General features: G+C 39.0%; 1 protein-coding gene across 4 annotated transcripts in view; it reads left to right on the top strand.

Moving 5' to 3' along the window:
• RALGAPA2 (Ral GTPase activating protein catalytic subunit alpha 2) overlaps window positions 1-12373 on the top strand; it is a 321127-nt gene that overhangs the window by 167950 nt on the left and 140804 nt on the right. For all 4 annotated transcript variants that reach the window (XM_004447756.3, XM_071211588.1, XM_071211586.1 and 1 more), the window contains 4 exons: window positions 944-1072; window positions 1942-2000; window positions 7121-7229; window positions 11833-11943. In XM_004447756.3, the coding sequence (XP_004447813.1) occupies window positions 944-1072; window positions 1942-2000; window positions 7121-7229; window positions 11833-11943 (408 nt within the window). The remainder of the gene's footprint in view (window positions 1-943; window positions 1073-1941; window positions 2001-7120; window positions 7230-11832; window positions 11944-12373) is intronic.

Raw genomic sequence — 12373 nt, 5'->3', positions numbered from 1 at the left:
GGATGCCCTCTCCTTATCCTAAGTGCTCAACAGTATAGAGCCAGGGTGGACTCTGGAGTTAGATGGCCTGAGTTCAAATTCATGACCTTGAAAAGTTACTTCACTTCTCTATACCTCCATTTCCTGACCTGTGAAGTTGAAATGATAATAATATTCACCTCATAGGGTTGTTGAGAGAATTTAAGGAGCAAATGTTTATATGGTACAGAGTTCGAACTCCTTAAAGGTGAGTCGGCAGCACTGTAATTATAGACAGACAGACACACAGGTGGGTGGTAGGTGGATCACTTAACTTTGCCATCCTGGTACCTGCTCCGTTCTTGGCTAATTGTAGCTGCTAGTAAGTGTTGGCTGAATTGAAATTGAAATCTAGTGAAGTGCCTCCTTCACTATATACTTAACGCCAGTAACAAGCAAAGCAGGTAATTATGATTACATATATAACATGGTGCCATGCACTATATATTATTTTGCAAAGTAAATCTTGATGAAACTCAGGAAATTTGGTAGCTCTCTTTCTCTGCCTTCTATTAGCTCCAACCCCATTTCCCTGTGAATTTTCCTTAACTGTTCTTCACTGCAAAAATGATATTGTCAATATCATTTACCTTGCTTTGTCAAGAACATTAAGACTAAAGAATTTTTTTGAACCATCATAACTGAATCATTTTCCTTTCTGACTCTGAAGGAATCAGATGACTAGTTTTCACATCATTTGTTTACCTCCATTCCTTGGAAATTTGCTTTCTCATTTAGGCAGACATCCTTTGCTTCAGCGTCCACTTAGGAGAAAATAACCAAGCATAGTTTGATATTTCTTATCTAAGATAAAAGTAATTATGAAGATTTTTTGCAAAACTGTAAAGAAGTAAAACATGCCCCTTATCTGAATTTTGTAAATTACAAAGAGAGATACATGTGTGCTTCACTTTCTTTCGTACAGGCCCCTAGATCAGAAGCTCTCACCATTCTGGGTTCTCTTGTCTGCTTTCCAAATATCTACCAGGAGATACCTTTACTTCAGGCAGTGCCAGAAGTTAATGAGGTCATTACAGGAACAGAAGATGTCAAGGTAAATAATGCATTTTACTGAATCTTAAGTTTAGCATTTGCAATCATTGTGATATGATTATCTCTTCCATTATTCTTCATTGATCAGCTTATCCAGAAAATTTTGCTGTGTTGTTTAAGTATTTCAAGAGTTGCTTTCAGAAAGTTTTTTTAGGGGGTATAAATGTGTTGGATTTAGAGCATATTGCAGTTAGAAACTAAATTCTTTTCAGATGTTTTGCATTAGACCTATTTATCATTCCTATGGACCATAATTCTGTAATGAATAAGCCTTTGTATTATTTTTATTAGCTTAATTATGCAGCATTAAGGTATCAAATGAACTTTAAAGAAATAATTGAAATGAAATAAATATTGTTTCATTGTTAGCCTGATTTATATTTCTAATAATTTGAAATTCCAAATTATTTCTTGGAGAATAAAAAAAAGTAAGCTCTTGTTATCTCCTCAAATGACTTTTGGGGCAAACAAAAAATGCTTTTCAAATCCCAGAATAAATAACTATCTAGCTATCTACCTAAATACATGATTACAATATGTAATTCAATGTTTCCAATTAAAGGCAAAGAAAACCTGGGTTTTTCTGTCTGGAAGTCTCATTCGCTCTGCTAGATTTTCCTCTTGTACCCAGGAACCCTCTACTTTCGGCTGGCTTTGTTGCCCAGCACTGTCCCTGCTGAGACCCCCATCGTGCTGTTCCACCCCTCCTCGCCGAGCCCTGTGTCTCCCTCATGTCAGGTTCTCCCTGGTGGGAACCTTTCCAGATCAACCTGGTCATTCAGTAGGTCTTGGCTGCCTGGAACACTGTCAGAACATGTGGGAAAGTAACTGTGAGACAAAGTTTTTATTTATTTAATTTTGTGTTTTTAGCATTACCTCATAAACGTTCTACTGAAAAATGCCACAGAGGAACCAAATGAATGTGCAAGGTAAATGTTAAATAGAAAATAAAATATTTTAGAATTTTAAGATACATATTCATGTGTAATGTTAAAACACTTAAGCTTCCACATTTTTCTGATGCATAGCCATATTACTTTTATACATGCTAGAAAGTATAAAAATTATGCTTTACTTGGGTATTTGAAATGTCATTGAGTGAAAATAGTGCAAACGATTATTCTATACTCCCTGTAGTGTAAGAAAAAGAAAGTTTACAAATATATACATGTATTCCCTGATATTTTCAATAAGGAAGAAAATGTAAGGCTAAAACAAAAACTAAAAAAATGGTGTTCCTATAGGGTAATGGTTCTCAATTAGGAGTGGTTTTGTCCCCTGGGGGACAATTGGCAGTATCTGGAGACATTTTATTGCTTCTGCAGCTATCTGAGGTTGCTGCAGCCTGTAACCTAGATATGGGGTTTTCCGGGCCACCTATATGGTATAAAATTCTGGCCATTCTCCCAAGGTGAAGCCAAAGCTGGGAACATTGGTGGAGGGGAACACCGCTTTCTGATCCTCAACCTCCAACCCCACCAGGTTACTGCAAACCCAGTTCAACCTCTTGTTGTTTCCTAGCAGTTGGATCATGCCCTGCTCCCTCTCTAGACTCATCCCAGGAGAGCAGCCCATCATTCTTCACAGTCTTGTTAGCTCTTGATGATTTTAAGGTTATTTTCTTCTGTGTTTTATTTAACTTTTTCAGTGAGTACCTTAGTCCAAATTACCAAGTCTACAAATTCATAATCAGTTTTCTAATATTAAACCAACCTTGCATTTTAAGATAAACCTGATTTAGTTCATATAGTTTTGGATCCAGTTTGGCTAATACATTATTCAGGAAAGTTGCATTTACATTCATGACCTTTTCCAACTTGTCCTTATCAGGTTTGTTTACAAGGATATGTTGTCTTCACAAAATGAATCAAGCACTTTTTCATTCTTTTTCATCAGGCAGAGTTTTTGTAAAAGTTTTGGTAAACTAGAAATTTCATGTAAGTTTTGAAATATACTGTTTTTAATCTGACATTTTTAATGTATTCTCTGGTTTTTCTTATTAGTCTTACTTTACTTGTCAACTTTATTAGTCTTTTCAAAGAAAAGGCTTTTGTCTTTGTTCAGCCTCTCGTGTCTATTATTTTTCTATCTTCTTTCTGCTCTTTGTTATATTCTTCTACTTTCTTTTTTATTATGTTCTTCATTTTCTTGTTTTTTAAGTAGTAAACTCAGTGTATCAATCCTCAATCTTTACAAATATATATGTTTCAGGGTATGTTTTTATTTCTAAGTGTCGCTTTCTCTTAATTCTACCAGTTTCGATATATAATATTTTTATTTTTCCATTCCAAAACTTTTCTAATTTCTAATATGATACCCTCATTGAGTCATGAGGCATTTAGCAATGTTTCTTAACTTTCAAACATGAAGTTATTTCTATTTATCTTTTTGCTAATGATGTCTTAGTTGCATTATAGATGAAAAATGTTGTCTACATGGTAAGCCCTTGATAATGTTGAGATTTGCTTTATGGCCCAATATGTAGTTAGTTTTATTTTGTTTTTGTTTTGTTTTTTGCATTTTTCTTTTTTATAATCTTCCCCTCCACCCTTGTTTACACTCGCTGTCTGCTCTCTCTGTCCATTTGCTGTGTGTTACTCCATATCTGCTTGTCTTTTTTCTTCTCGTCTTTCTCTTTAGGAGGCACTGGGAACCGATCCCGGGACCTCCCGAGTGGGAGAGAGGCACTCAACTGCCTGAGCCTTCCCATCTCCCTGGTCTGTTGCATCTCTCACAGTCTCTCCTCTGCATCTCCCTTTGTTGTGTTTTCTTGCTGTGCCAGCTCTCTGTCGTGTGGGCTGCCAGCTTTCCAAGGTGCAGGCCAGTTTGCCTTTACCAGGAGGCCCAAGAATCGAGCCCAGGGCCTCCCATATGGTAGATGGGAGCCCAATTGTTTGAGCCACATCTGCTTCCCTGTAGTTAGTTTTTTGTAAACAGCCCCTGTATGCTTTAAAATAATGTATACAGTGTCCTAGATGCTATCATTAGATTAAATTTCTTAATCATATGCTTCAAATAGTCTATATCCTTTCTGATTTTTTGTCCATTATCTTGAACATTTACTGAAAAAGATTTATTAAAATCTCCTATTATTATTGTACATTTATCTGTCACTTCTTGTGTTTTTATATTTTGAGGCCCGGTTATTAGTTGCATAGAAGTTCAGAATGATCAGATCACTATAGCGAATCCAATCATTTATCTTTATGTAGTCACCCTTTTTATTTCTAAGGATGATTCTATCTTAAAGACCATTTTGTCTGATATTGATTTAGTTATTTTTTTATAATAGTTTCTATCCTTATGACTTCAGCCCTTCTAAATGCTTCTCTTTAGGATGTCTTTGCATAAACCGTACATACCTGGATTTTATGTTTATCTTGTTCTTTATCTTTTACTGAAACTTTGTTCATTTACATTTATTGTAACTACTGGTATATTTGGATTTCTTTCTTTTATCTTATTTTATATTTTTAATTGGTCCTTCATTTTCAAGATTTCTTTCATTTTTTTCCTTTTTTCCTGTCTTCTTTTTTCCTCCTTTTTTTTATTAATTTTTTTCTCATTCCTCAGTCTTTTATTCATTTTTTCTCATTCCTCAGTCTTTTTTTTAAAAAGAAGTCATAAACTCTCTTTCAGTTATTTTATGAGTTTATCCTAGAAATTTTAACATGCATACATACTTACAAACTCTAAATTTATTAAGTCAGTGCCCTTGTCCTCTTCCTAAACAGTGCCAGGGCCTTAGAATTTAATCTGCTGATTTTCCCCCTACTTCACTGTGGCTGCTCTTTCTCTGTCTCCTCTTCTAACCTCTGAATGTTCAGTGTGAGTCAGGTTTAGTGCTGGACCTCTTCTCTTTATATATGACTTTCTGGGGTGCTCTTATCCATTCTAACCTAGTTTTAAATACCATCTATTTCCTGCTGATTCCTCATTTATTTCTCTGGTCCTTTCAGAGAACCCCAAGCTTATATATGCAAATGCCTACTTAACATCACAACTTGGATGTCTTAGCACATCTCAAACACAACCATAAAAATGAACCCTTGAATTTGCTGTCCGCCGTCCCAGAACCTGACTGACTGTTACACTTAATCTGAGTAAATGGCACCATGCAGGTTTTCAATCCAGAAACTTGGGAAAACTACTTGATTTCTCCTTTTCCCATACCCATCACATTCAATTGACATCAACATGTCTTGACAATTAATTTTTTCCCCTTTTTCTTTAGTGTAGAAAGCCAAATGTCTATGATGTTAAAAATGGAATAGAAGTGTGTATAGAATGATTGATCTTTCTTAGTTGTATAAAAAAGAAGTTAGGCAATTAAATTAAAGCCATGTAAATGTTGATACAGCAAGCAGACCTTGAAATATGACCAAGGTTTCAAAAATGGAGGGGAATTAAGAAAGAATATAGTTATAATTGTGAATGATGATAATTTAGAAGAACTAAGAAAAAATAATAGAAGTTTTTGTTATATAAATTAGAGTGGTATGGTATGGGATAGTAGCAAATAATATCAAGAGAGTGTAATACAGAATGAAAGTGAAGGGAGTATTTATATTAGCAAAAAAAAAAAAGATTCTTGATTGGTAAAATTCACTTGGGATCATAAAGGACATATTTAAGGTTCAGAGAACTTTAACTGAGAAGATATCGTAGACATATCGTAGAAAGGATTAGAATGGGAAGTATGTTAAATGTTAAATTTCAAAGAGTGAAAATAGCATGGAAGAATTATTATAAGCTAATACGACTTAAAACTCAAGGCAGGTAAAGGTAGTTTAGATTATAAGGTCACAAATGCTTTCCATGTTTAAGGCTAATAGTTTGAGAGTAATATAGGTGCTCCTAGAAATGAGACACCTTTATTCTTAAATTATATTTAATAAATAGATTAATGCAAAGGAAGAGAGGCTCTGTAAAATGGTGAAAATGTAATTTTGGATATAATTCCACATGGTATAGATTTTAGTGGATTGAACTGTCAGCATCTAAGATGGGGGCAAATAGAGAAACTTTCTAATTGGAATTACTGTACATGAGAATGATTGTAAGCTAAGATGTGAAGAACAGTTTCCACACTGGGAATAAGGCAAGCATTAGTTCAAGAGGAGAAAGAGATTTAAACAATTCTATACCATGGGGAACTCCTAGAAGATCCTACTGTTGGAGGGAAGCACAAAGCCCGATATACCTTGTGAACTGACTCACTGCTTTTTGGAGTGAGTTTTGGTGGAAGGTGGCATAAGCCCAAAGGTTTTTAATCCATGTAAATAATCTTTGCTGTGAAGCAGTTCATCTACCCTAATTGAAGAGGTGACAATCTGGGGAAACATGGTGGCTTTAGAAACCTCGAAATATATTGGTTTTAATTACTAAATTTTCCAGAATAACAAAGGAACTTTCAATGTGGAGGTCTGAGCAGTGTGTATGGTTTCATTGGCATTGGATTTGTCCTCTTATTCCAGTAACAAAGAGCAGCAGATGCGTATTACAATCTAACGGATGTATCCAAGTAGTGATTTGAATCCCCCTTTTGTTCTGAAAGTGAACTGGTTTGGGAGCAGTATTTTAATTTTATGCATGGGCATTTAGAAAAAACTAACAGAAAAATTTTTAAGCTTTGCAAAAGATACTAGAGTGTAGCACTTCCAAAGAACACTACCATTTAATAATTGATTCATATTTGAGAAAAATTAAATTTGATTTTTAAGATTCATGTTTCAAGCTCTTCCTCAAAAATGTCTTAGAAAAATAAAATGTAATAAAGTATTAGTTTAAAAAAAAACCTGTCACATGGGCTGTGACAGTTAACAGAAAATATGTCATTTGTTTCATTAAATATTTAAGTACTAACCAGTACTAAGATTCCTAAAAACTGACCTATTGAGGGTATCTTCCTCTCAAGAAGACATTCTGTACATGTAACTATAATTTTTGCTCTTTTGTATAAAATATTGCAAATATTTTGTCACTTGAAAAATACCAAGAAAATATGTTAAGTTTCATTGTAGTTTTCCTCCTTTGCCTTATTAACAAGATGCATTGCCATTTGCTCCCTGGGAGTCTGGATATGTGAAGAACTTGTGCAGTGCACGAGCCATCCTCAGGTGAAAGAGGCCGTCAATGTGATAGGTGTAACTTTGAAGGTATGACCATTTTGTGATATTTATTTGACATTAAGCCATAGCTCTCAGGTATTGAAACCAGTCTTAGTTTGAATCAGCCCCACCTCTGTTTTGCCCACATTACAGAGAGGTTGTGATTCACAGTTTTTTTCCAAGGGTCATGTTGGGGTGCTGGGTGGTTCCAGAAGAGGCCGCAGATGCTGCCTCCTCCTCAGCCACTGTGACCAGGCTATCAACAGCCTGAGCATTCCCAGAATGAACCCAAGTGACCAGATGGGGTCCTCTGGTGGCTGGAAGCTTGTAGGGCAAGAAGGACACCCAGGACATGCCAGGTGGGGGTGACAAGAAAGTGGGATCCATGTCCCAGCTTGTCCTGCAGGACTGGAGGAGGCCTGGGGAGTAGAGTTAGGGGCCCTGATGTGCACCTAATGTGTATCTGAGGACTACACACGGGCACTTTTAGGGCATTGTTCTTCCTTTGCTGCTGAGAAGAAGAACTGCCAGTTGCAGGGCACTTACTCTGGGCAGATTAATGGTAAACTCTCTAAATACATTTGCTAATCTTCACGCCAGCTCTGCAAAGTAGATGTTACAATCCCCGTTTTATACTTGAGGAAACAGAGGTCCCAAGGAGTCAAGTCACTTGTCCACAACCATGCAGGTTTAAGAAGTGGCAGCTCCATGGAGAGCAGATCTGTGTGGCATTAGAGCTGAAGCTGAACTTTGGCACATGCTGTTAGGGTGCTCCCTTCACCAAGGTCAAATCCTGCCAGGTCCTTTTCTGGCTCCTGCTTAGAAATTGTGGTGGTAATTAGCATTGCTCTTATTACCACCTCCTGAGTGCCTGGTTTCTGCCTGGCAGGGTGCTAAGGGTTTTGTGGAGTTTCTCAGTAGTGAGGCAGGTGTAGGAGGGTTAAGGAAATTGTTGGAGGCTCCAGAGTGAAAACCTGGCCAAACTGAAGTTCAAAACCTGGCTGAGATGGAATTCAAAACCTGAACCGTCCACCTGACACCAGCCTCCAGGCTTTGGCTATGTCCCATGCAGCTGTGATAGTTACAGCAATTACAGCTGATGTTTGTGCCAGTCATCAGGCCACTGATGGCCCCTGTGCCACACTTTGTGCAAGAGGCTTTCTGTGCATTACCGGTTTCTAGCCACAGGATAACTGGCCAGTGGTGTCCTGTGCTCTTGGCCTGGGTCCAGCCTCTGTGGTCCAGCCCCTGCCTTCCTTTGCAGCCTGATGTACCAGCAGTCCTCCCCATCCACCCTTCCTTCTGTCCAGACTTGGTGCCTCTTGTTCCCCAAGTGTGCCCTTGTTCTGTAGCCCCCTGCCTTCCTCCGTCTTCTTTCTCCTACCTGGAAGACTTTCACCTCATCCTCCCCATCTTCTCTCTTGCACAGCACCTGGAGGGGTGCTGGTTTGCTGCTGGTCCCCCTGATGAGGAATGGGAAAACCATTAAATGAAGATATTTGTTCAATGGTTTAAATAAATAAATAAATAACCATTAAATATCTCGTTGGAGAGTCCTACCTCTGACCTGAGCAGGGTGCTGGTGCTTGACCTTTGTCATCATGCTTAATGCTTAGAACCATCCTACCTGTTACCTCCACTCCAGAGATGAGGAAATGGAGCTGACTGGGAAAATAGGTAACTTGACCAGAATCAAAACCAGAATGCTGTGGCCCTGTGCCAGGGCCTTTGCAAAGCTGAGGTGGGCAAGGCATCCCCGACTGCCAAAGCCATGGAGATGTTTACCTAGAATTGTTAAAGTGGAAAAAGCTGCACAGATATTGTGTATCAGTGTACACCCTAATTCATTTTTTTAAATACCCAGTTTTCTCAGATCTTAGATCTGTTCTTCAAATTTTATTTTTTCTGAAATCTCAGTGTGGGTATTTAATATAATATGGTTCGTGCACCTCTACCCCTTTCCTAGAAAAGCTGTTAATAACTGAATGTGTGTGTGTGTGTGTGTGTACTTCTGAATAACATAGAAGAGAGGCAGAAATTGATAACAGAATAGAGGGATGGTTTATATTTTCTTCTTTGTACTTCTATACATTTCCAAACATTTCTGCATTTTTCTACAATTATGGGGAAAAAGCTAAGGCAGCAGAAAAAAATAGCCTGATTATATCTGGAGCCCTCATGCTCTGTCAGGCCTGTGCCAGCATCGTATGGGGACTGAGGTCATGTTGAGTCCTCCCCAGCCTTGATAGATGCTATTGCTCTTCCCACCTTAGAAATAAGGCAGGGGGACAGATGTAGCTCAAGTGGTTGAGCACCTGCATCCCATGTATGAGGTCCCAGATTCAATACCCAGTACCTCTTAAAAACAAACAAACAAAAAAACCAACTCTTATTTGAAAGTGGATGTAACTTAGTGGTTAAGCATCTGCTTCCCACGTACAAGATCCTGGGTTCAATCCCCAGTACCTCCTGAAAGAAAAGTAGAGAAAAGAAATAAACAGGAGACTCAGGGAGCTGGCTTCAGCTTGAACTGCTAAGAAATCAAAGTGCGAAGAAGGCCTCCCTGCGAAGTCCTATTTTTTAACCATTATTTATAACAGAGGAAAATGCAATGACTGAAGACCCAGTCCCTGGGGATAGTTCTTCTCTCCTCCCACCTACTTCTGCCGCCCCTGATTCCCCATGTGGCTGTTCTAATTAAGTTATTCTACTAAAGGACAGAGCTCATAAATCTAAGAGAAAACATTCATCATTGTGTCCCACATTCTGAGTTCAGCACTGGCATGTTGTCACTACTCCAGGACTCTGCTGGATGAGTGAATGATGAATGGCTGAACAAAGGAATGAGTGATTTCATCCCACCATGTGCCCTGCCTTAGTGCCGGTGCCATGCTGCCGACTGCTGCAGCAAAGCACCACCCCCCTCTGCCACCTTCCAGGCTCAGCTCAGTTCTCCCTCCCTCTGCCCAGGCCTCCTCAAGTTTTCTCTTGTCTGACTGCTTCTCTCTTTCTCACACCCTCGTCGTCTTGTCCTCAGTCCTTTCTGCCCCTAGCCCCTGAATTTGTGTGCCAATGCTCTCATCTCATTACTTTCCTCTTCTGTTTCTGTCTTCTAAAGAGTTAAGAGCCATGCCAGCTTTGTCTTTCTACCCCATGACTTGGCCACCACCAAGCAACAGAAACACACCCAGAGCCTGCTCACGTTCTTCTGCTCTTTCCGTGTTCCATCTTCACCTCAGATATGCCACGCTTTTTCCTTCAGGGGACCGTACTAAGCATTAGGGATGCAGTGGCGGACAAGATGTGCAGGAAAATAGCACACAGAGGAACCAGCAGACCTACTCAAACGATGAGCTCCAATAGCCCTTAATACCAGTAAAGAAATAGAATAGGGGAACAGGACAGAGCAGAAATGCTGGACAAGTGAGCCGCTATCTTTTAGATGGGTATGGTAGCCTTGTGGGGATGGCATTAGGGCATGATCTGAAAGGTGAAGCAGTGCCAGCGGCGTGCTGACCTGGGGATGAGTGTCCCAGGCAAAACCTGGAACTGGAGCAAAGACCCTGAGAAAGAAACAATCCAGACTGTTTGAGGGATGAAAAGAGGCCAGTGGGGATCAGGTCATCTGGGGTCTGGATGGCCAGAGCAAGGCAGATATACATACACCATGATTTCACCTTACACCTGCCAGCGAGGAGCCATCAGTAACTGTCTATTCTGTAGTTAATCGCTTTTCTTACCTTCTTTCTTATCCTGTGCATTTATCACTGCAGTACTAAATGCTGACCTTTCTGTGGTGGTGCAAATGCCAACCAGTGGCTATGTATCCAGGGCAACAGAGACTCAGGATCAGTGTCAAACCTTTCTGCTCTTGATAATGAGTCATGCATATCAGTGGAGCCCCCAGTTCTGGGTGGGGGAAGGCACAGGGTGCCCTTATCCCTTTCATGCCCCCTCACCATGAAAAAGTGAGGTGGCCAAGGGTCCTTGTAGGAACTGCCCCTCTGCATGCCGTCTCATGAGAGGTGGAAACGTCCAGAAGACCTTGGTGAGGACCTAAATGCATACTTAGGAAACATACTCAAAGTCATGAAATAGAGCATAGTTTGTATATTCTTTCTTCATAGTTTCTACCTTTCTTACTATTTCACACATATAGGTTAAGTTCATTTGATCAATTGCTGTTGCTCTATCTGTAAAATGAAGACAGCATCTACCTAGTAGAACTGTTAGTCAAGTTTTATTAATGAGAGAATGAGTAAGATTTTTGTTAAAAGATTCAGCACAAGTCAATACTAAATAATGTACTACATTTTAGTTTCCTCTATTTGTCAAAATTATGATTTATGTACTCTGAATAAGGCATTTGATATTATGGATTTACTTTCCAAATGATTAAGTAACAAATAGTTGTTTCAATAGAATGTTACATAAATTACTATAGATATGCTAGATGAGACACAGTTGTAGAATGGTCATGTGGTCATGTATAAACCATCTCATTATAGGACATATTTCTCATGAATTTAATGCAAAAGAAACTATTATAACCCTCTATGAATCTGTGAAGAAATAACTGCTTTGTTCTTCCTTAGGATATTGCACAAGTTCAACTATGTTATCTGATTTTGGGTTTTGTTTCCTTTTGTAGTTTCCTAACAAAATCGTGGCTCAGGTAGCCTGTGATGTTCTGCAGTTGCTGGTTTCCTACTGGGAAAAGCTTCAGATGTTTGAAGTCTCTCTGCCTCGGAAAATAGCAGAAGTAGGTCTTTTTCTCTTAAAACATAAGCATTTCCTTTTTATTATGTTTAATATTTAATTATATACACTCAAATAACTGTCAGAGACCCTACTCTTAAATTGCCATATGACTCATTCATTTTCACATTAATTGAGCTGGTCCCTCTAAGCTATGATTTCAGGCACTGTATAAAGAAGCCAGCAGTGTGCCAGGGCCCAGGTTTATACTTGGGGCATTTGAAAGGCAGTCACAATCAAAGCAAACAGGCCTTTTGTAGGTTGGGCTTCATTTATCTAACATAACCTAGATGGTGGCAACAAGGTGTAGGCACCTGGTTACAGTGCCCTCCTGAAGGGGCAAGAGCTGCTGCTGTAAGCACAATTGCCCAGCTGTAATGGGATGGCTAATATAATCACTTCCATTGGGGGAGTCCGTGGAAGAGAAGAACAGG

This window comes from Dasypus novemcinctus, chromosome 24, assembly GCF_030445035.2.
Source record: "Dasypus novemcinctus isolate mDasNov1 chromosome 24, mDasNov1.1.hap2, whole genome shotgun sequence".
Lineage (NCBI taxonomy): Eukaryota > Metazoa > Chordata > Mammalia > Cingulata > Dasypodidae > Dasypus > Dasypus novemcinctus.
The sequence above is the reverse complement of the archived record's forward strand: the minus strand, read 5'-3'. Positions and strand labels throughout refer to the sequence as shown.